Source organism: Fusarium vanettenii (genome assembly GCF_000151355.1).
Source record: "Fusarium vanettenii 77-13-4 chromosome 4 genomic scaffold NECHAsca_3_chr4_2_0, whole genome shotgun sequence".
Taxonomy (NCBI): Eukaryota; Fungi; Ascomycota; class Sordariomycetes; order Hypocreales; family Nectriaceae; genus Fusarium; species Fusarium vanettenii.
Window position 1 is genome coordinate 1,871,988 of NW_003315879.1, and position 20,309 is coordinate 1,892,296.

The following is a 20,309-nucleotide window of genomic DNA, read 5'->3' on the forward strand; positions in this document are numbered from 1 at the left end:
TCTCGGCCTTGCCCACCCAATGTCTCACTGCCCATACCTTGAACCCTCTTGGCAATTGTGCCCTGCCTCTGTTTCCGGGCCTCGCTGTCCTCCCCATTCACTGTCTCTCCCTGTGCTGCCTGTCTCTTTTTATTGCCGTCCTCCCCGCCCCAGCCCGCCCTAGATCTATTCTTGATCAAGGTGGTGCAACTCACCTTGGCGAATCCAGACACTGCTCCCTTACCTTCTTCCTCTTCCTCTTGACGTTTTCCTCTTTTCCTTGCGTAAATATCTTCCCTCTACTGCAGTTCTCATGGGCCACACCCACAAGTGACATTGTTCGCGCGGGCTAATCGCTGTGCCCGCCTCCCTCCAGATACCCCAGGGCCTTCCATGACCCTCTCGCGCAGCCCTTCACCCGTTCCCGGTGGTGGCTGGTCAAGTCCAGGCTTGACCCTAAACAGCGGCAGATCGAGTCCAGCAAACGTGAGCGCCGGCCCTGTAATGTGGGAATCCGCCAAGATGAAGCATTACAACCCCAGCACATACCCGTCTTTTTCGACCCAGAACAAGGGCTTCTTCTCCAGACATATACGCCGCCTATCGAGTACCCTTCCGCGATTCAATTCCCGCCAATACGGAGACAAGGAGAAGCTCGGTCGAGGCCGGCGATGGATTCAAAGGGTGCCTCTGGTTGGCAGGATACGGTCCATCTTTGGGCGCATGGGAAGGAAGCTTAAGATGTGCCTGCTATTCATCCTGGTGCTGATCCTCTGCTACACCATATTCTACACAACTCGTAAGCTCTGACTGGTCGCTGAATTGCGCAATATGCGATTGCTAACATGCGCGCAGCCCTCGTATACTACTGGCGAAGATCATCAATCGGCGGCGGCGGCAACAAATTCGTCATCATCCTGGGCGCAAACGTTGGAGGCGGTGTCATGGAGTGGAAGGGTGCTCGAGAATGGGCCATTGAACGAGACAGCGTGCGGAATAAGCGAAAATACGTGAACCGATGGGGCTACGACCTGGAAATCGTCGACATGAGCACCAAGAAGAAGTATGCGCACGAGTGGCGGGAGAGCTGGGAGAAGGTTGACTTTATCCGGTCAACTCTAAGGAAATACCCCAAGGCCGAATGGTGAGATTTCCTGCCAGCGACATGTATAAAATTGGGAAGCTGACTGACTTGGATAGGGTGTGGTGGCTTGACCTGAACACATTCATCATGGAGCCCTCTATGTCATTGCAAGACCACATCTTCAACAACATCGAAAAGAACGTGGAGCGCGACGTCAACTACTACAACCCCCGCAACTTCTCGCACCCATTCACCGAGACGTATCTTGACAAGGACTCGCTGAGCCCTGTGGGCGATGGAAAAGGCAACTCGGTCAATTTTATCATGTCGCAAGACTGCGCGGGGTTCAACCTGGGATCCTTTTTCGTTCGCCGGAGTTCCTGGACTGATCGACTCCTGGACGTTTGGTGGGATCCAGTGACGTACGAGCAGAAGCATATGGAGTGGGCACACAAGGAACAGGATGCCCTCGACCAGCTCTACCGTACGCAGCCGTGGGTGCGTAAGCACATGGCGTTCCTCCCACAGCGAAAGATTAACAGTTTCCCGCCGGGAGCGTGCAACCCTGAGGGCGGCCCCAAGGATCCGCATATCCATTATGAGGAGACGGAGCGAGACTTCATGGTCAACATGGCTGGCTGTGAATGGGGCCGCGACTGCTGGGGCGAGATGTACTACTACCGCGAATTCAGCTACTGGCTCAACCGCAACCCGTGGGAACGGTTCAAGGAGGACCTGATAGCGGTGCTGTGGTTTAAGCTCACCGGTCAGAAGGTGAAGCTGTAAGGGAGAGGTTGATGAGCGTCAAGGATGGCGTGTTGGGGATGATCTGGGTGCTGGACAAGCAACCCGTCAACCTGTCGATGTGAATGATATACGGAGGATGACGGCGACTCAATCGCCACGTGTTGGGACTATGTTGATGTTTGCGTTTATGTTTGTACATGATTTGATTTTTTCGTTGGCTGCATATACCCCTTTAGACAAGGCATTTTAGAAAGAGAGAAGAAAGAAGGGTTGGCAAGGGGTTCAGACCCTTGAGACTTTTTTTCAGTTGAAGATTTTTTTCATATGAAAGAAACAGAGGAATCACATTTCACTTTATCGGATCTTGTTTCGAGATGGATGGGACGAACTGGTCTTGTCCACATATGAAGAGGGGTTCAGGGGGGATGCTGCAGTTTCATGCGTGTGGTTTCATGTGGATGCATAGGATGAGGGGACACCACACTCGCATTACCTGTTTAGGCCAAGATGAAATGTTTGGATGAGAATTTGGATTGTCATGAATCGAATTGATGAAGTGAATCCTTGGTTCGTCTCGGACGAGATCCTCTGTGAGAGACTTTGAGTAGGATGATGGCTGATAGGGCTTGGACGATGAGTATGATGCTACAAGAGGAGGATCAAGTTGATACACGGCGCGTATCGACAGTAGACTACGTAAGCATGTGAAGGAAGAACAAGAACAACCGCCCATGAGCAGCTGTGCCTCCAATCTCAGATACTACCCGAGTCCCACCCCGTTGAAAGGATGGACGATCATCAACCCAACTTGGAATAGGATTCGCTTGAACGGTGATCCACGGACCCCGGATCCCGGCACACGGGTTTGATAAACGAGGCTTCAACGCTTGTCATCTGGCGGATGGTCCGGGAGTTTGGGGAGAGGATCAATATGTTTGAAACGGGTGAGAGTTTACAGGTGGTGCCATGGATAACGGCGGGAAAGGAGGTGGCAGAGAGGTTCAGCAGAAGACAGATTGAAGTTGAGGCCTGAGCAGGTAAGCAAGCAAGGAGGTGTACTTTGTATGTTTGCCCTACCTTACGTCTGTCTGCGTTTCAGAGCGGTCAAGGTGGAAACATCCATTCATGGATAGTCATCCATCCACCTGGATTTATGAGCAATCCCTTTTTTTTCAGTGGCGATAAAGTTTGTCTCTGTCTGCCTCTTTAAGAACGCGCGTCAAGTGAGTCGTCCAGGCAAGGAAACAAGGGAAAAAATGTCTCTGATGAGGAATGATCCAGCCCGGATTGGGTATTAGACCCATTCACGATGGCTTCACTACAAAAAAAGGCTTGGCAACAGTTTTTTTTTTCTTTATGGGGTAGGCCACGCAAACCTGGCTCGGCCCTACGCATGCGGGTGATGGATGCAATGGATGAACGATGGCGCGCGGTTAATACAACAGAGTTGATGTGTTTTTTAATCTATCTGGAAGCGCCGCAGCCTGAGGGATCCTCGAAGGACGACTGGGGTTTGGGTCCCATGGGGAGAGGATCTGACGATCTAGGTATCATTCACCTGAAATCGAGTAGAGGACGAAAGTTAAGGGATTTAATTGACGGTAGACAAAACGGGATTGACCTTGTTGTTCTCTTTTTTTACTCCTTTACTAGATAACAAAGAAAAAAAAGGACACAATGCAAAAAAGAAATCAATAAAAAAAACCGCTTGTTTCGTTTTCGTCGAGTGTTTCAAACATCAGCTGAACTCGAATACGTTTCGGCCACAATGATCCGGAAGCGCCCAGCGGGAGGGCTACAGCGGGTCCCAGAGGGGGGCAGGCCATCCCCTTTCCAGGGCACTCTTCAGTGACCTTCTACCCCCGGCCGCGCAGTTGAACCCCCTGGGCCACGTTTGAAAGAGGCCACCCCGACCAATCACGGCGCGTCATCGGAAGCCAAGCTTCGAACTGAGCCTCCTGCCAGTCAGTGCCAGGCACGCTAAGAGTGGAAAGCCCGAACTCAGGGGCCGGGTGCTACCTGCCGTAGTAGGCTCTTCCAACCCCCCTGCCTCGGCGCGTGATTGGCCACGGGTGTCGATTGCATGGCGCGGCGGCTGAGGAGACGGGCCTCGCGCTGACGAGCCACCATCGAACGGCCGCCCGAACCAGAGGCATCAGGGACTGCTTGAGGGGGACGTGATTCGCTGGTTTGCATATATGACGGGATCATGGGTGATGGGTTTGGGATGGACTGTTTCGGAGGGTTTGCAGACTGACAGAAGCAAAGGGGGCCTAGACCGAGTGACCGACAGATCCAGCTGTATCCAACAAGGGTCTGATGGATGCTTTGGGTTGCAAGAGTCAGTTGGACTCTGTGGACTTCCATCAGAGACATATAACCTCGCCCGCATTCCCTCGTGAGGCTATCATGACCTCTCCACCCTCTCTCCTTCTCCTTCTCACTTCCGTCTTCAGTGTCTGGTACTCTCGGGACCTCTTGGTGTCTAACACGGACTCTCTTTCTTTCTTGTCCATCCACTCATTTTCTTACAAACACCCGCACACTCTCTTTATTCTTGCCTTCTGCATTCGTCATCTAGCCGTTCAATCCTTTCGGTAGCTGGCTCGCCGTTTTATTTTACTACCCACTCTCTTTTTTACTCTTCAAATCTTGGCCCTCCCTCTCTATTGATTAGAGACCTCCTTGGCTCCCACTTGGCAGTGCCCGATATTTGCCCCCTTGTCACTGACAATACAAGCCTCCCTCACCTTGCCTTGGCTCCAGCCCGCATATTCATCCGCTTCGGGTGCTTTCCTCTTTCGGTCATTGTAGACAATAGCTTGCATTGTATATCAGCTGCCACCTCACCCTTCCCACCCTCATTCAGGAGAATCATTCGACCTATTCGGGAAATCAATTGCCAAATCTCGAGATACCCCAAAAGAGTTTCAAAGACACAACGACTTTCTGTCCGGTGTGCTTTTTTAAACTTCGTCACATCCACTCTTTCTCACGATCACGACGAAACTCGAGCGACTTCAAATTGCAAGAAAGTGACTGGCTTCACATTCTCTGCAATCTTTCAGCCCAGCAAAGACTTCAACTCTGCTCTTCGGAATCTCTGATCAGATACTTCATCTTCGGTCGACGACTACGCCAACACAAAGACAATGCGTACCTCCACCCTCGCCTTTGGCCTCGCGGCCCTCTTCCAGGGCGCTGTCAACGCTCAGTATACCCTCAGCACCACATACGATGCTTCCAACTTCTTCACTGCCTTTGACTTCTTCAACGAGGAAGATCCCACCCACGGCTTTGTCGAGTACGTCGATGCCAACACGGCCAACGCAGAGGGCCTCGCCGGCTTCGTCGAGGGCGCCATCTACATGGGCGTCGACTACCAAACCCAGAACCCTCAGAACGGCCGCAAGTCTGTCCGCGTCACCTCGCAGCAGTCCTTCACCCATGGCCTCTTCCTCGCCGACATTGCCCACATGCCCGGCAGCATCCCCGGTGTCTGGCCTGCCTTTTGGATGTTTGGTCCTGAGTGGCCCACCTCGGGCGAGATCGATATCCTCGAAGGCGTGAACACTCAGACTGAGAACGCCATCACCCTCCACACCGGACCCGGCTGCTCCATCACCAACGACGGCACCGCCCAGGGCACTACCCTCAACAAGAAGGACTGCAACGCCGGTGACGGTCATGAGGGCTGCGGCCAGCAGACTTCGGACAACCAGAACTACGGCGATGGTTTCAACGCCATTGGCGGCGGCGTCTATGCCACCGAGTGGACATCCGACTACATCGCCGTCTGGTTCTTCCATCGCGACAGTATCCCCTCCGACATCCACTCCGACTGCCCCAACCCCTCATCCTGGGGCCCTCCCCTGGCCAAGTTCAACGGCGGTCAGGGCTGCAACATCGACGATCACTTCAAGGACCACAACCTCATCTTCGACACCACCTTCTGCGGTGATTGGGCCGGCGCTCCCGATGTCTGGAACAACAACCCCGAGACATCGGCCCTGGGTGCTTGCGAGGACTACGTCGCTTCCAACCCGGCCGACTTCCAGGAGGCCTACTGGCTCGTCAACAGCATCAAGGTGTTCAACAACGGATACGGCAACGGCGGTGGCAATGACGGCTACCATGGCAACTCTACCAAGCGCGCAGTAGTTGCCAAGCCCTTCCTCGCTTGAGTAGCCACGACTCGCACTTGACGAGCGTCACTTCACAATCTCTTTTTGTCTCTTTTTCATCATCTCATGAGATACCCCATAAACCGAAAAGAAAAAAAGGAACTTGACCAGAGGTGGTTGATGGTTTCCATTCCATCGCGGAGGCGTTATTTTGGCTGCTATTTTTTTTTCTTTCTTTTTTGTCATCCAAGCCCGGTCAAAGGTGCAGACCTCACGGTCCTGTCCCGGCTTCTTCCTCTCTTATGTCACCTTCTCTGTACATATATTGTAGCAATCTTGACTGCAGTGGCCGTGGGAGTCACCACGATGAGCCCGCAAAAGTACTTAGCAAACACGAATGACTTCAAAATCAACGCCTTGCGTCTGTGAATCTGATCTGGCCTGTTCAACGTGAGGTATGATTTTGGGGTTGTAAAGGGGAAGCAATCTCCACATGGGCAGAGGTCGTTGAGAAGGTTCTCCCCACCTTAGTCAGCCTCCATCTATGGTTGGGGATGTCATCGTGAGTGGGTTATGGGCGTTATGCTTGATCATCTCTTGCACATCCAATCTATGCAGACTCAAGACTCTGAAGACTTCAAACTACATGATTCAACATGTCACATCAGTAGATTCATATCATTTGATACAATTACTCTATCAATAATCAATAGACATAACAACCGTCCGATGACCCGTGACCCGATGACCCGACGCCGTGACGAGCTGAACCGGAGGCCGTTATGTCAAGCCAACATGGCTGCATATCCCCAAGCTAGGCATGGGCCCCGGTCCCATACACACAAAGACGCCCGACGATTATTAAACTAGACCTGATCTCCTCGGGCGAGTTTGGTAATTCTCCCAGATCAGCTCTCCTCGTTTCAACGTCTTGATAGATGCTATCCTCAACAATTTGAGCTCAGATCTAGATTCATTTACTTAAATTCAAGTGTGAATCTCTTGTTTGGCTTACAACTCTTCATCTCTCAGTATCTAATACATCCCCATCAAATACACATCACAAGCATCCTACTCTGCCCATCATGGAGTCCTTCCTCGGCTTTGACCTCTCCAGAAACTACTCCTTCTTTGCGGTACACCACCCCTATTAATCTTATGAATACCCTCACTTACACATCCCAGGTCCCAGCAGCATTCTTCGTCATCGCCTTCCCACACATCTACGGCGTCCGCATCTCAGCTGGAACCTACGACAACGCCAACCCACGCTGTCACAAAGAAAATGTCGAAAAGAGTGACAAGCTCGACAAACCCGCAAGTCTCTCTCCCCCTTTCCGCTAATCTTCCCTCTAACACACGCCAGAAGAAGCAGCTCATCCTCCGCGCCAAGGCTGCTACGGAAAACGGCTTCGAGACCATCGGGTACTTCGCTGCTGGTGTCGCTGCGGCCAACCACGCGGGTGTGCGCGCTCCCGCCCTCAACGCCCTGAGCTTCGGCTACGTCGCCTGCCGCGCGGTGTACAACGTCGCCTACGTCTGGCTTCAGGCGGACCGTCGGCTGTGCTGGGTGCGCAGTGTGGTGTGGACCGTGGGTATCGGGCTCATCACGACGTTGTGGGTGAAGGCTGGGAACAGCATGTTGGCAGCATAGAGTGTGTAAGAGTAAAAACTGGCACGTTGTTAGCAACTGAGTATATCATACGTACCATAGGAGCAATCCTCCTGTAGATAATGTAACCAATACTGACGAGTGCTGGCTCGTTACCTTTATCTTCGGCCGCCATCTCGGCAGTGTAACTCACTCGCGTTTTTCCACGACACTGTCCTACCTCGCTTCTTGCCTCGGGGATAAGAGCCTTATGCATTCATCTACCGATTCCTTGGCTCCTTTTCACTCGAGTGTTTGCCCTTGATGTTTGCTGTCTTTTGTTGCAAGTATACAGTCGTCGTGGCCAGGTGTTAGAGAGGTCGTCGTCTATTGATCGGGCAAATAAGCTCCAATCACTTGCGCCATTAGCAATCGTGAGTCTCTCTTATCGAATCAGTTAATATTTGACCGAGTGCTATAGAAGGGCTGTGAAAGCCTTCATTCGCCCACTGATATAAACCATAAAAGACTCACTCGCCGTCGTAGACCATCTACTCGTCAACAGCCAACCTCGTTCAATTACAAGAGAACATCACTAGCTCCCACATTAAAAATCATACAAAGTCGACGAGATGCATCCTCTCAACTACTTCATTCCACTCTTTGCGTCGGCAGCGCTCGCCCTCCCTGGGGATGTAGGGCCAATAACCACCACCACCACGACCATCAAGTGCGACTACAAATACTGCGACGAGAAAGGCACTTCATGGTGCTTCCACTTTATCCCCTTCACTACAATCGACCCTACTCTCGGTCCTCTACCAGGCGAAACAAGAACCTCTATCGGTCTCTGCGGGAGCAAGGCAACCAACCCTGCGGCGAATTAGCATAGTCATGGCACAATTCACAGTGTCTTAGGCAGGGCATCAGATGGGAAAGACACAGGCAAATGTGGCAATGTGGGACACGGTAGAATTGGAACAAATCGAATAGCAATCGAAGCTCAGACTGTATCACCGTCTAGGTGTACGGATGTGTTCCAAAATAGCCCAACATGATATTCAAACCCCAGTACCGATGAATATGAAATGCGGTGATCCTTGTGAAACCGTTCAACCCAATATTCTAGGAGAAAAAGATGGTCCAAAATGCTATCCCATGACCCCTTACCCAGCGCCGATTCCATGCGAGTCCAATATCCAAGAGTTCAATGTAACCTAGCTCATCTCCGCCCCGCCAAAGCTCTTGTTCCTCGTCAACGTGGCTCGGTCTTGGCTTGCCCTTGGAAGCTGCTCATAGCTAGACTTGCGCCTTGAAAGTGGCCTCGGCCGGTTTGCGTCCTCCAATCCACCGTGGCCCTGCTCGGCTTCGAGAACGGCGTCAGCAGGCAACGAGGTGTCATCCTTTATCTTGGCCACGAAGAACGACGACACCAATACACAGGCGCCACCGAGCGCTAGCACAATAGAGATGCTATGGTCCCCTGGCGTGCCACGTGGCTTCTGCCAGATCTTAAAGATGATACTGGAGCCAACTGTCGCAATGATTTGGGGTGCTGCAATCGCCATGTTGTGGATGCCGAGGATGACTCCCGCTTGATCCACCTCTTCCTCTTCCGCATCGTTGCTTGATGCTGCGCTGTCGTTCGAAGGGCTACGAGCGGCCGCTGACGAGGCTTCACCGCTAGTCCCAGGGGCAAGTGTCCGGAGTTTCTGGGCACGAATCATGGCATCTCGGCGGCTGATCTCGGCGCTGATGATGGCCCATGGAGCCCACAGTGTCATCGCCCACGTGATGCCGACAAGACCGATCAACGTGGTAGCCGCCGCGACGGTTCGTACAAGCACGGTGCAGAACATGGATCCAGCAAACAGAATAAGCGACAAGAACCAAGCCCGCTTCAGGGTGAAGCCGGGGATCCTCAGTTTGCTCAACCACGAGGGACGTTCGTCTTCTTCGTCATAAAGACTCACGGCGCTCGACTCTCCAGGGGCGGTTATGGGCCGACTGTCGTACGTCGGAGCAATGAAGAATGGGAGGAAGACGTTGGTGAGCAGGCTCACGATCGAGTTCACGAGAAGGGCAAAGGTACCGATACGTGTCGCCTGTTCATAAAGCTTGTCGAGCTCGGCCGGAGTCATGTGAGGGTTCTCATCGAGGTATGGTTCAACGTAGATCTCCCCGATGTACGACGACGTGTAGAACAGCAGCGGGAAGAAGCCGACCCAGGCAAAGAACTGAACCTCGCATACCCTCTTGATCTGAAGCGGGAGTCGCTTTATGGACGTGAAGATGGTGAAGAAGAACGAGATGACGTTGGGCCGGTCCTTCTTGGGTGGTCCCTCGAGCCTAGGGTCTCGCTCCTTGATGATGGTGGTGCTGATGAAGATGGTCAAGCTAAGGAGAACGCTCGCAATGGCGCAGAGGACCTGGAACTGTGTCTTTCCGAGGAAGCCAATATGCTTTGGTAGATCGATGTACCCAGCAATATATCCCACAATATTGCCAATGCCCGTGATCCGGCTAGCCATGGCATTGGCAGCCTCTTGTTGATGAGCAGGTGCGCAGTCGACGATAAAGGCGCGGATGGCTGCCTGGACGGTGTTGATGGCAAAGTCGAGAACATATACTCCAATCACAGCAACCACAATAGTCGTAATCTTTACTCCTTGGGACTCGGGATCCGCGCCAAAGATGCCAAGGGAGCCAGCAACAATTTCTTTCGCCCAGGCAAGAAACATGAGGGAAATGACGGTAGCGACAGTACCGCCCACCATAAAGGGCTTCCTCTTTCCCCATGGCAGCCGGCAGCTGTCACTCAGCATGCCGACATAGGGTTGAACCAGTGTTCCAGTCAAGGGGCCAGCAATCCAGACCAGAGCCATCAAGGACTTGCTAAGTCCCAGAGAGAGCAGATATGGTGATCCATTGGATAGCTCAACGGACCATGCGATCTGAAGACCACCAATACTGATGGTCAGTAATATCAGGTACCAGATGCTCTTGGTGCTCTGCCTATCATCTTCATCACCGCGGTTCGCATTCCTCCCTAGAAGAGCATCTCCATCGGCGCTACTGTTGCTGCTCAACAGAGGTGATTGCTCATTGAAGCCTTCAGCAAGTCGATCCAGCGACTGATGCCTGGAGTGGCTGCCGGCGTCGACAGGCGTTCGCATCGAGGGAGAAGCAGCTTGGCCGCTGTCGGGGGTGGCTTCGGATGCCAACGTCATTGTGGATAGAACCGAAAGGCCGTGGCGGCCACGATCTTGACTTGGTTTATCGAGTTGAATGTAATTCTGCGAGGCTGGAAGCTTGGGATGTCAAGCCGGGGTAGTCGGGTTCCGGGAGGCGGGGCGTCAACGGGGTTTCGGGTCTAGCAGTTGCTACGCGTCGCTATCTGCAATATCGCAGAGACAGCCGTGATGGATTCATGTCCCGGGGACAAGGGTTACGAATGGATACGAGAGCGGATAATTCTTCTATGCCAGCGATTTTCGAGCTCGAGTCAAGTAGATTCCATCATGTGGACGAGGGAAAACTCACGCGACCGTGGCTCGTCGTAGGCAGGCGTGGCAGCTGAAGAGAGGCCGGCGCATGAGCGTAAGAGTGCGTCACTGGCCGCCAATAGCTGGTGACGTGAGTGATCAGCTCCGTTCCTGATTGAGTCCTTCTGGGACTTGCGTGCTGGCCTGGTATTGGTCCAGAGGCTAGCGATCCATGCTGGGTTGACGGCTCAAGGCGGCTGACCCCTTGCGGAGTGGCAGGTTGTTTTCTCACGGGTCTCGGGATGGCTGAGCCCGGAGGCTTCGTGGCCGGTGACTTACCCTGTAGCGACACATCGAACCGGTTAATTGTGAAGAACGGGGTCAGCGAACGCCAGGAATCATTATTACGAGAGACATCCTTCCCGTGATTTCCACTGCCATGTAAGCACGCGTGACGATGCAACCTGGGGTAGATGCAAGGGGCAGTAAAGTGATGCTGCTAGACGCTCAGGACAACACCCCGGATCTGCCACTTGGACGAAGCAAGGACGCCCACGAAAATGCATGACCGTTTCTACGACCTCACAAGAGCAGGATGAAATACCTACTACGTAGTAGACCACGGTACAGTTCCCACTCATGACACCTCACCGCCAAGTCAGGGTCTCCTCTCATCTCCAAGTATTCCAATCAGTCCCGCAGATAGCTCGTCAACGAGATGAATACTCACTCGGGCTAGCCCACGCCGAGATGGGTAAACAACCACGCTCACGTCATGCATGATAACTGTAGCGAACTGGAACTGGAACTGGGACTGGAACTGGATGAGGGGCCGCAAGAGGCCGGGGTCATGTACTATCCGAACTCCGAGGGCATCCTTGGACCCTTGGAGATAACCACCTGTGACGACTCACATCATTCCAAAATGGACACTCATGATCGCCTCTTCCCAAACGCCGTGGAAAACCGGGGTAAAGCCGCCACGTCGGACTTACTCCGAGGAGACAGGTCGAGACCTCAGGATTGGGCTTGGCTGCTGTCACTGCACTCGATGCACTTGCCCTGCGCTGCACGGACTGGTTGACGGGTTCCCCCAAGATGCATTTGCCGACCGAGTCCCACTAGACGTAGACGCAGATGCATTGAGTCGGGTCCTGGCGCACTAAGCGATGTGTTGCATCAAGCCAACCTGCAAGATTGAAATTGCTTTCCACGTGTCCAGCCAGTTTTCATCCGGTTGTCAGTTTCCGCGGCGTGGCCTCTCTCTCAAGGAGTGGCCGAGTACGTACAGAGCAATAACAAAAGATGGTGCTGCCAAGGACGCCGAGTGCGGGTGGCAAAATAACGAGAACGGGAACCAACGGCGGGGGAAACAACAGGATTGGGAAAAACCTTGAGAAGCACCGGGCCGGTGTCTGCCGAACGCCCAGAGATGGTGGTTGCTAGAGACGGAAGGAAAAGGACAAAGAGGGAGCCGGAAAACAAAGACGTTGAACCTTCTAGAGGATGAGCTAGAAGGGATCCGACGTTGAAAAATTCCGCCCCGAAGCTGATGAGCAAGCAGCAACAGCTCAAGATTGGGCGGTTGTTGAGAATGCGGCTGACTGAAGACCGCTAAAACAGGCTCAGACGTCGGCTGTGCCGGGCATTTTGGATGGAGATCGAATACCCGTCCCCCCGTCAAAAGATTTACACGGGCTCCAGGGCTGACTTTGATTGTCACAACCACGCAAGGTGACTCCCCGGGCGTTTCAATGGATGAATTGGATGCAACAGTCAATCGGAATGGCCAACTTTTCCCTACCACACCCTTGAAGGCATCCGATTTTTTCTTCCGTTTTTTCTCCCTTTGGGGGTGGCAACCGGGAGACCAACGGAACCAGCTCGGCGTTACCTTTTTCACGATGACGCTGCCAATAGTCAGTCAGTCTACAGTAGCGCGTTCTTTACGGTGCAAGCACCCCATCGTTCGTCTTGCTAAACCCCAAGAAATCCCCAACAGACAAAGTGGATGAGATGGAGGCCATCAAGAAGAGGGGGGAGGCATCATGTGGATACTGTTATCTGCGGGACCAAGGAGGACTCTCGACTCTGTCGCTGACCCCGTTCCTGTTCCTGGGGAATTGCAAAAGGTGTCATCAATGGATGTCAAGAGACGGCCATTGTTACACCATCAACTGTGCTAGCTGTGAGCGTCCAGAGGCGGCAGAGTTATTCTACCAGCTTCTCAACCGTCCCAGGGACGTGTCAACGACTGATACACGAGGCGGAACCTTCATTTCAGAGGTGCGCGCGCCATGCTTTGGTCGTGCATGCATGCCTTCTGGAAACGCCTACGGACATGTTCGGGTAAGTGAAGGATGGATGACAGGAAGGAAGCCAAATCTGGATGCCTATTCCAAGACGAATCCCGCGACAGGGTCGGCATCCATACAGCACCCCCTGTCGGAAAAGAAAAATTGAAACTACAGAAATCCCTATCTGTGCAGTACGTACCAAAACAACCGGCTAAAAAAAACCATCATCGCCTCCTTGATCCTGCCTGCCCCTTTGAGGCTGATGGGTGGCGTGGCGACAAGGCTTCTCCTGGCTGCTAGAAAGCCGGCCAAGGGGTTGCAGGCTCGCATCGATAGCGAACAAAAGAGCGAGAGACACAAGGTACCGACGTGTACCAGCTGCAACTCCCCCGGTCCCAACCAGCAGGGTTTCTCCATAGTCGCTCTGGCTGGCTTTGGCCGGCGCTGACCTCATTGCGCGGGCAAGCCCCGTAATGCGCCGCCGAAACCTCCGCCATCCTCCGCCTCACACTCTGCCACCGTCTGCGTCTCCACTGAAAATCCTCGTCCCGCGCCTCTCAGGCTTCAGGATTTCTGCGGCTGTCCCACGGAGCACGAGTCCCACGGACCCAGCGAAACGGGGGCCGACAGATGTACCTCTTGTACCCGCGATCCCTCCATCCACGCACCGTGGAAGCCAGGATCCTAGGGAAACCCAGGGTCCACCTCCACAGCCCAGGCTTCCAGGCCGCGGCCGGGGGGGCCACTTGGATGCCCTGGTTCTCGCCGAAACGCCCGTGTTGAGGGGTTTTCTCTATCTCTTGGGATTCCCTTTAAAAGTCCGGGCTGCTGCACTCGTTGTCTCGTCGTTTGCATTTCGATAACGCCCATTCCATCTGCTGGTTTGCATTGCATGCTGAGAAGCTTGTCAATTCCTTGCTTACCACACTGAATCACCAAATCAATTCACCCCACACACTTACACGCCTATTCCCTTTCAACAACAAGAAGAACAACAACGCGCACTCACTCACTCTCTCATCCACTCTCGCCTACCTATTCCACTTACAACACTCACATCAACATCACATCCACAATGGCCATCCGAGAACACTTCCGCCGTGCTCTGCGTTCCGACGCTTCCGGCTCTCAACTCGATGCTACTACTCCTGGAAAGATCACTGCCACCATCACAAAATCCAGCCAGACCAGCGACAAGTCGTCCTCATCAAAGTCTTCCTTTACAGAGAAGCTGTCTCGTGGCTGGACGTGGGGGTCCAACAACCGGGAGATCAAGGCCCGCAAGCCAAAGAACAAGGGCAAGAAGAAGATCGTCCACCCCAGCGAGAAGCCCTTGACGGCCCAGAACCTCGAGCACCAGGAGATGCTCTCTCACTTCCAATGGAATTTTGGCGCCTCCCGACCCGAGCAGATTGAGGATGATGACTTTATCGGCATCAGCCCCTGCTGCACCCGCGCTCCTAGCGTCGTCGACTTTGCTCTTGACCGCGACAGCGACAGCGATGGCCGTTCCTCATCATCTTCGTCCTCTTCCATCAAGTCGGATTAACTGATTCCCTGAACCGGCATGGTCGGCTTTGATGGATGGGCGGGCAATGCAACCGGGCACGCCGGATCTCGATAGGGCGAACTGCCAGAGTTCTAGAACCACGTTCCAACGACCGCCACCCACAACGACATCAACGCTACGCTACGCAGCAAGGCACACGCACACCGCTCACTTCGGTGATTCAACTGGGGCTGATCTTCGACATTGGGCCCCTCAATTCGCTCATCTTCTTTGATCCCAACTGGGACTGACCCCCATGTCACCTCACGGTTTTCACCGATTGGGTGACACACTCCATCTCCAGATCAGCGTCCGTCCCAAACAGGGACAGCAACTGACGATCACGGGGACAGTCTCGCCTTTAGCGGGTACTCCTTTTCAACATCACTTCCTTCTTCCCAAGTTATGCCTTGGCAATGAATTACAAAATAAAGGCAGCCAAACAAAAGCAGTGCGCATTGGCTGTCTTTCATCGCTGGGACGATGAAATAATCCCTTATCCCCGGCTTCGGTGTCTCATCCACCGAGCCGCATGATTGACACAGAAACACCACAAGAGAGTGGTACGAATTGCATTTTTGGATTTAGCGATTGGCATTGGGAGGTTTTCTCTGCATAAGCATTTCGGTCATGGTTTGGGCAAAAAACATAGACCAGATATGAGGGCGTTCAAATTGAATAGACCTTGACAAAGGCTTTTACAATCTTTAACACATTGTTTCCAAGCTCATGTGAAGTCTCAAGTGAAATCTACAAGTGAGCGGCTCATACTGGATCCTTAACTAGGGAACGATGCAGCATAGCCTTGGATCTGCACCTGTAGCTGTGCACTCAGTCTGATCAGATATGCATTCATTCATTGGTCGCTGAACCTGTCGTGTCTGCCGTGAGGCTCAGCTGGACCCAGAACCCAATCAACAAAGAAGTGCACTTTACACTGCACGGTGTGTTGGCCCTACTCGTTCAAACGAAAAATGCCCAAGCCGTGGCCCAAAATGCATTTTTGAAGCCATGAATGGCCGAAATTCCCCCAAAAAATGAAGCTTTGATGCTCTCCCCTCTTTCGACTGCACCTGCGCAGAATTCGGCAGCCCCTCTGTGACCAGAGAATGCGGCTCTCGAACGTCACTTCCGTTTACATCACAGCCGTGCCGTGATTCAGCCAGATGCTTCTTACAATCGGCCTTGATTGACTGCCTCAGGAATAGGCAGTAGGCGATCTTGATTTCAACGCCGCCGCTTCCACCTTTGGCATCCTCACCTTCAACATGCACCAGCGCGCGCCCTCTCCTCTCCTCCGCCCCAACAACGTCGCGCAGCATCGTCATCTCTATCGTCGCAATGTCGAGCAAGTCTTGGTACGCTCTCAAGTCCAAGTCCGCGCACACGCGGTACGGCTTGTCCAAGAATATTCAGACACTTCTGCACGGCTTGGATAGGTATCATGAGGGCATCATCGACGCGAGGGAGCTTGGGAGCATGGTCCGTCTGAGCCCTAAACGGCGAGAATCGGTGGCCACCACCATTTCTAAATGCGCCAACATGATCAAGAAGGAACCTGAAGAGCTGAAAACATGCCTCGACATTATTGAAATGTGCACCGAGATTCTTGAGATCGCCGGTAGGTGCTTGCTGACCAGCAGTTCGCGCAACTCGCTGACCATGGTTGACTTCCAGACCGACCACCACCAATCGACGGATTCCCCTTTATGAAGCTGCCGCCCGAGATTCGAGAAGCTATCATCGACTTGATGGTCGACACAGTCTTCAAGTCTAAGGGAATCAGACCGGCCACCAAACGAGTGTCCTGCAATTGCCCGAGGCTCGAGCGAGAAAACAGTTCCTTCCAGAGTACGCAGATGAAAGCGCTACCATCTCTTCTCGGCCCTGCTCTAAGCAACGAGTTCTTCCGTATCTTCCTTCGCAAGAAGTCGGTCCGTTTCCGCTGCTGCTGCGAGCTCGAACACCACCTCACCCACAACCCCATGCTTGTCAAGAACGTCCGAGATATCAAAGTTCACTGGTGCGGGCCAAGGTCTGCGACAAGCTTCAAGAAGCTGGTCGAATGCGATAAACTTGACAGTTTGACCATCAATATTTCCAAATCGACATTGGCACATCTCAGCAAACGTTCCAACCTGATGAAGACCTACTTCCCCCTGTCCTACCGACATACCAGAATTACCGACGTTCTTGGGTTGGATGAACTGTTGACTCTCCGAGGTCTCAATGAGGTGGCCGTGGTCCATCTTCAGTCAAAGACGACCAACCTCGCCCAGGAGACGGACAGAGCTAGTCTTGCGGAACTTTTGGCGAGCCAACTCAAGCAAGACAAGGTGAGATCATGTACGCAGAGCAGGTCGAACCTGAGCTGACATGATAGGGGTACGATCCTTTTGAGGACATGTAACGAGCTAATCGAACACTGATGGACGAAACTGGTATTGACGACTATACGATCTTACGATGGACATTCACGAACTGGCATTTCTCACAATTGGCGTTGAGGAGGAATTAGAAGAGAACATGGCCCCTTTTCATGGACGATATGACTTTCACAAGTCTGGTAATTATGAGGGTCTAGCGAACATAGCGCTCAATAGGACAATCCACAGGATTATGGTTGAGATGTAACAACAGATAAATTACGGGAGGCTCCATTTGGTGAAAACACTAAAGACCCCGTACTCAAAAAACGTTGCTGGATTGTTCTTGTCTCATACCTACACAAGTGTGGGCATCCGGCTCAAGATCAGTCGTTGTGACTGGGCTGATCGAGCAATGGCAAAAGACGGCTGAACAGTTGGCTTGTAGCAAGCAATTGTAGCAAACCTACCGTTGAGAGATACGCAAGTCTCGAATAAGGGGCTCTAAATTGAGAGCCGTAGAGCTTGCCGAGCGAGTCTCGGTGCGCACATCATGGCGAACTTGTTTGCCAAAGTGTAAAGGAGGTCATGCCAGAGATGACCCAGTTGAAAATTTGAAGCGAGGTTTGACAGGGGGTTAAGCAGTGTAGCACTGTGTAAAGACCCACAGTCTTGTGCTGAGACGGGTTGCGATTTCAATGTCGACAGCATGAAAAGCTGATGTTTTCAATGCCTTGTGCGGTTTCGATAATGATGAGCATGTAGAATGGAACCACGACGGTCATATCTTTGCGTGTCGCTCGAGGATTGTAAATGTGCTGGGTGGTTGGCTCGCTCAGGCAAATAATCACGTGACTACTAAAACCGTTGTGAGCCTCTCGTCTAAGGCAGAAATACAGTGCATCAAGAAAAATGGAGATCACTGTGTGGACGCGTGATCTTTCACGTGCACACAACAACAGCAAGTTGTGCGCTCTTGCCCTAGCACGGTCCCCACAAGTGTGAATTTCTCGACCCCCATAAGCGAGGGCTTCCTACTCTTCTATCTTTCCACACCCGATCATCGAATTCAACGAGCAACGGCAACGACCGACAGAGTTGCCCATCATGTCGCTCGTCTCGGGAGAGAAGTCGAACTTCCAGTTCGTAAGTCATCCCTCTACCTCTCCAGCACTGCATCTTCGAAATCGACAACGTCGCTGCGCGCGCCTGCGCTGGCGCCATGGCCGGACGCTCATTTTGCATCGAAATCGATCACGACGGGAAGCATTTGACAGGATGCTAACAATGGGTAGATTCTCCGTCTTCTCAACACCAATGTCGACGGAAAGCAGAAGGTTATGTACGCCTTGACCAAGATCAAGGGTGTCGGCCGCCGATACTCCAACTTGGTCTGCAAGAAGGCCGATGTCGATCTGAACAAGCGGTACGACCATCCACACACACGCAAGCGAAAGGAGAATAAGCAGACTGACAATGCCTCACAGTGCTGGTGAGCTCACCTCTGAGGAGCTCGAGCGAATCGTCACCATCATCCAGAACCCCACCCAGTACAAGATCCCCACGTGGTTCCTCAACCGACAGCGCGATATCGTCGATGGCAAGGACTCCCACATTCTTGCCAACGGTGTCGACTCCAAGCTCCGTGAGGATCTCGAGCGCCTCAAGAAGATCCGCGCCCACCGCGGTCTCCGACACTACTGGGGTCTCCGTGTCCGTGGTCAGCACACCAAGACCACTGGTCGCCGTGGCCGGACCGTCGGTGTCTCCAAGAAGAAGGGTGGTTAAAGATATTATCGGTGTTGGTTACGGGTGGACAGGCGTGACGGCTGGTTTCTCCATCTTTCTGAGCATTTTGAGGGGATTGCTTTCCGGCATGCGCAGCTAGGGCTGTACTCTAGGTCAGAGTCACGAATCAAAAGCATTCAAGTAAAAATGTTCTCAAGGAAAGACGTGGAAGGGTTGCTTTCTGGCACATTGTGATATTTATGGTCAAACGAAGTCCACGACGACGAAAAAAAAAAGGCGTCTTGCCAGGGAAGGGGTACATATTGCAGGAGCAAAAGGGTATCACTGGTTTCTTCTTTCAACCTCTATTTAATCCTCGTGTGTGACGGCCATATCCAAAACCTCTACCCTTCCTTGTCCCTTTGTCTCATTTCCGATAAAGTCGGACAGGGCTTTGAAGGCTCCTGGCTCGACGAAGCCTACTACTTCCCATTCGGAGCCCATAACATCCTGGCTCTCTACTTGCTCGACGTAGCTTAGGATCTTGTCCTTGACTGTACCGACAGCCTTTTGCTCGCCGTCTTCGTCCTTGTTGCCTCCCTTGGGCCCCTTGACGGCTTGCTTGAGGACGCTGGTTGTGCATGCAATTCGTAGTCTCATGCGTGCTCTGGCCACGGGAATGGGCTGATGAGAAATGAGGGCTTTCATGGCATCCAGGGCCTGACTCTTTGCGCTCTTTGTTGTACTGACACCAGTCCAGTGGTGCTCCTTGGGCCTGGGCTTAGCCTCACCGTCGTCACCCGTCGCAGGCGTGCCGGTGGCGCTCTTGTCGGGGGTCGAGGTATGCGCCTGGGAACTCAGCATGTCGAGGGCTTTCTCGATCATGCCCGATGTGTAGACGCGCTTCGTCCGAGGGTCGACCAGCTTGCTAGCGACGATGCTAATGACCTCATTGTGGACACGCTCCAGCTGAGCGGCTCTCTCCTTCTCGCCGACCTGCATCTCTCCCTTTTTCAGAATCTCGAGGATGATGTCGTCGGTGGCCTTGCCCTTGCCAAAAGCCTTGTCGAGATCCTCGCGGGGCGCCGTCTGACCCTTGGAGACGTTGAGGAAGACGTTTGGAATCTGCAGGACATTGTCGAGGTCCGTCTCGATGCCGGAGCGCCACTCGAGGACCTTGTTCTTGTAGCAGGCGAGCTCGAAGCGCTTCTTGCCCTTCTTGAGTCGCACGAGCGAGACGTTGGTGAGCTTGATCTGGTTCGAGGGCTGGTTGATCTGGCGAGACATGGTGGGCGATCGTATGTGTAGTATTTAGATGGAAAGGAATATGCGATAGTGTAAAAGACAGGATGCCGGACG

At 53.0% G+C, this 20,309-nt stretch overlaps 8 protein-coding genes across 8 annotated transcripts; 6 read left to right on the forward strand and 2 right to left on the reverse strand.

Annotated features, from left to right (window-relative positions):
• Positions 1-372: 372 nt before the first annotated feature.
• NECHADRAFT_38877 (uncharacterized protein) lies at positions 373-1,849 on the forward strand (the record flags this gene model as incomplete). Its single annotated transcript, XM_003051694.1, has 3 exons — positions 373-778; positions 835-1,123; positions 1,180-1,849. 3 exons carry the CDS (start codon positions 373-375, stop codon positions 1,847-1,849), a joined length of 1,365 nt encoding a protein of 454 aa, XP_003051740.1.
• A 3,113-nt stretch (positions 1,850-4,962) lies between these two features.
• NECHADRAFT_68445 (uncharacterized protein) lies at positions 4,963-6,339 on the forward strand (the record flags this gene model as incomplete). Its single annotated transcript, XM_003051695.1, has 1 exon — positions 4,963-6,339. One exon carries the CDS (start codon positions 4,963-4,965, stop codon positions 5,992-5,994), a length of 1,032 nt encoding a protein of 343 aa, XP_003051741.1. The 3' UTR covers positions 5,995-6,339.
• Positions 6,340-7,219: 880 nt separating this feature from the next.
• On the forward strand, positions 7,220-7,628 carry NECHADRAFT_79118 (uncharacterized protein; the record flags this gene model as incomplete). The annotated part of the gene is made up of 2 exons (XM_003051696.1): positions 7,220-7,551; positions 7,622-7,628. The coding sequence occupies 2 exons, from the start codon at positions 7,220-7,222 to the stop codon at positions 7,626-7,628; spliced, it is 339 nt and encodes a 112-aa protein (XP_003051742.1).
• Positions 7,629-8,742: 1,114 nt separating this feature from the next.
• On the reverse strand, positions 8,743-10,701 carry NECHADRAFT_68447 (uncharacterized protein; the record flags this gene model as incomplete). The annotated part of the gene is made up of 1 exon (XM_003052144.1): positions 8,743-10,701. The coding sequence occupies one exon, from the start codon at positions 10,699-10,701 to the stop codon at positions 8,743-8,745; it is 1,959 nt and encodes a 652-aa protein (XP_003052190.1).
• Positions 10,702-14,184: 3,483 nt separating this feature from the next.
• NECHADRAFT_102565 (uncharacterized protein) lies at positions 14,185-15,579 on the forward strand. The gene has a single exon (XM_003051697.1). It carries the CDS (start codon positions 14,383-14,385, stop codon positions 14,854-14,856), a length of 474 nt encoding a protein of 157 aa, XP_003051743.1. The 5' UTR covers positions 14,185-14,382; the 3' UTR covers positions 14,857-15,579.
• A 618-nt stretch (positions 15,580-16,197) lies between these two features.
• Positions 16,198-17,266, forward strand: NECHADRAFT_79121 (uncharacterized protein; the record flags this gene model as incomplete). Its single annotated transcript, XM_003051698.1, has 3 exons — positions 16,198-16,477; positions 16,534-17,192; positions 17,240-17,266. The coding sequence occupies 3 exons, from the start codon at positions 16,198-16,200 to the stop codon at positions 17,264-17,266; spliced, it is 966 nt and encodes a 321-aa protein (XP_003051744.1).
• A 1,251-nt stretch (positions 17,267-18,517) lies between these two features.
• NECHADRAFT_9492 (40S ribosomal protein S18) lies at positions 18,518-18,971 on the forward strand (the record flags this gene model as incomplete). Its single annotated transcript, XM_003051699.1, has 2 exons — positions 18,518-18,648; positions 18,710-18,971. Coding segments are annotated over 2 exons (393 nt in total), but the record flags the coding sequence as incomplete, so codon positions are not given.
• A 283-nt stretch (positions 18,972-19,254) lies between these two features.
• On the reverse strand, positions 19,255-20,304 carry NECHADRAFT_104128 (uncharacterized protein). The gene has a single exon (XM_003052145.1). The coding sequence runs from the start codon at positions 20,235-20,237 to the stop codon at positions 19,320-19,322; it is 918 nt and encodes a 305-aa protein (XP_003052191.1). The 5' UTR covers positions 20,238-20,304; the 3' UTR covers positions 19,255-19,319.
• Between the last annotated feature and the right edge of the window lie 5 nt (positions 20,305-20,309).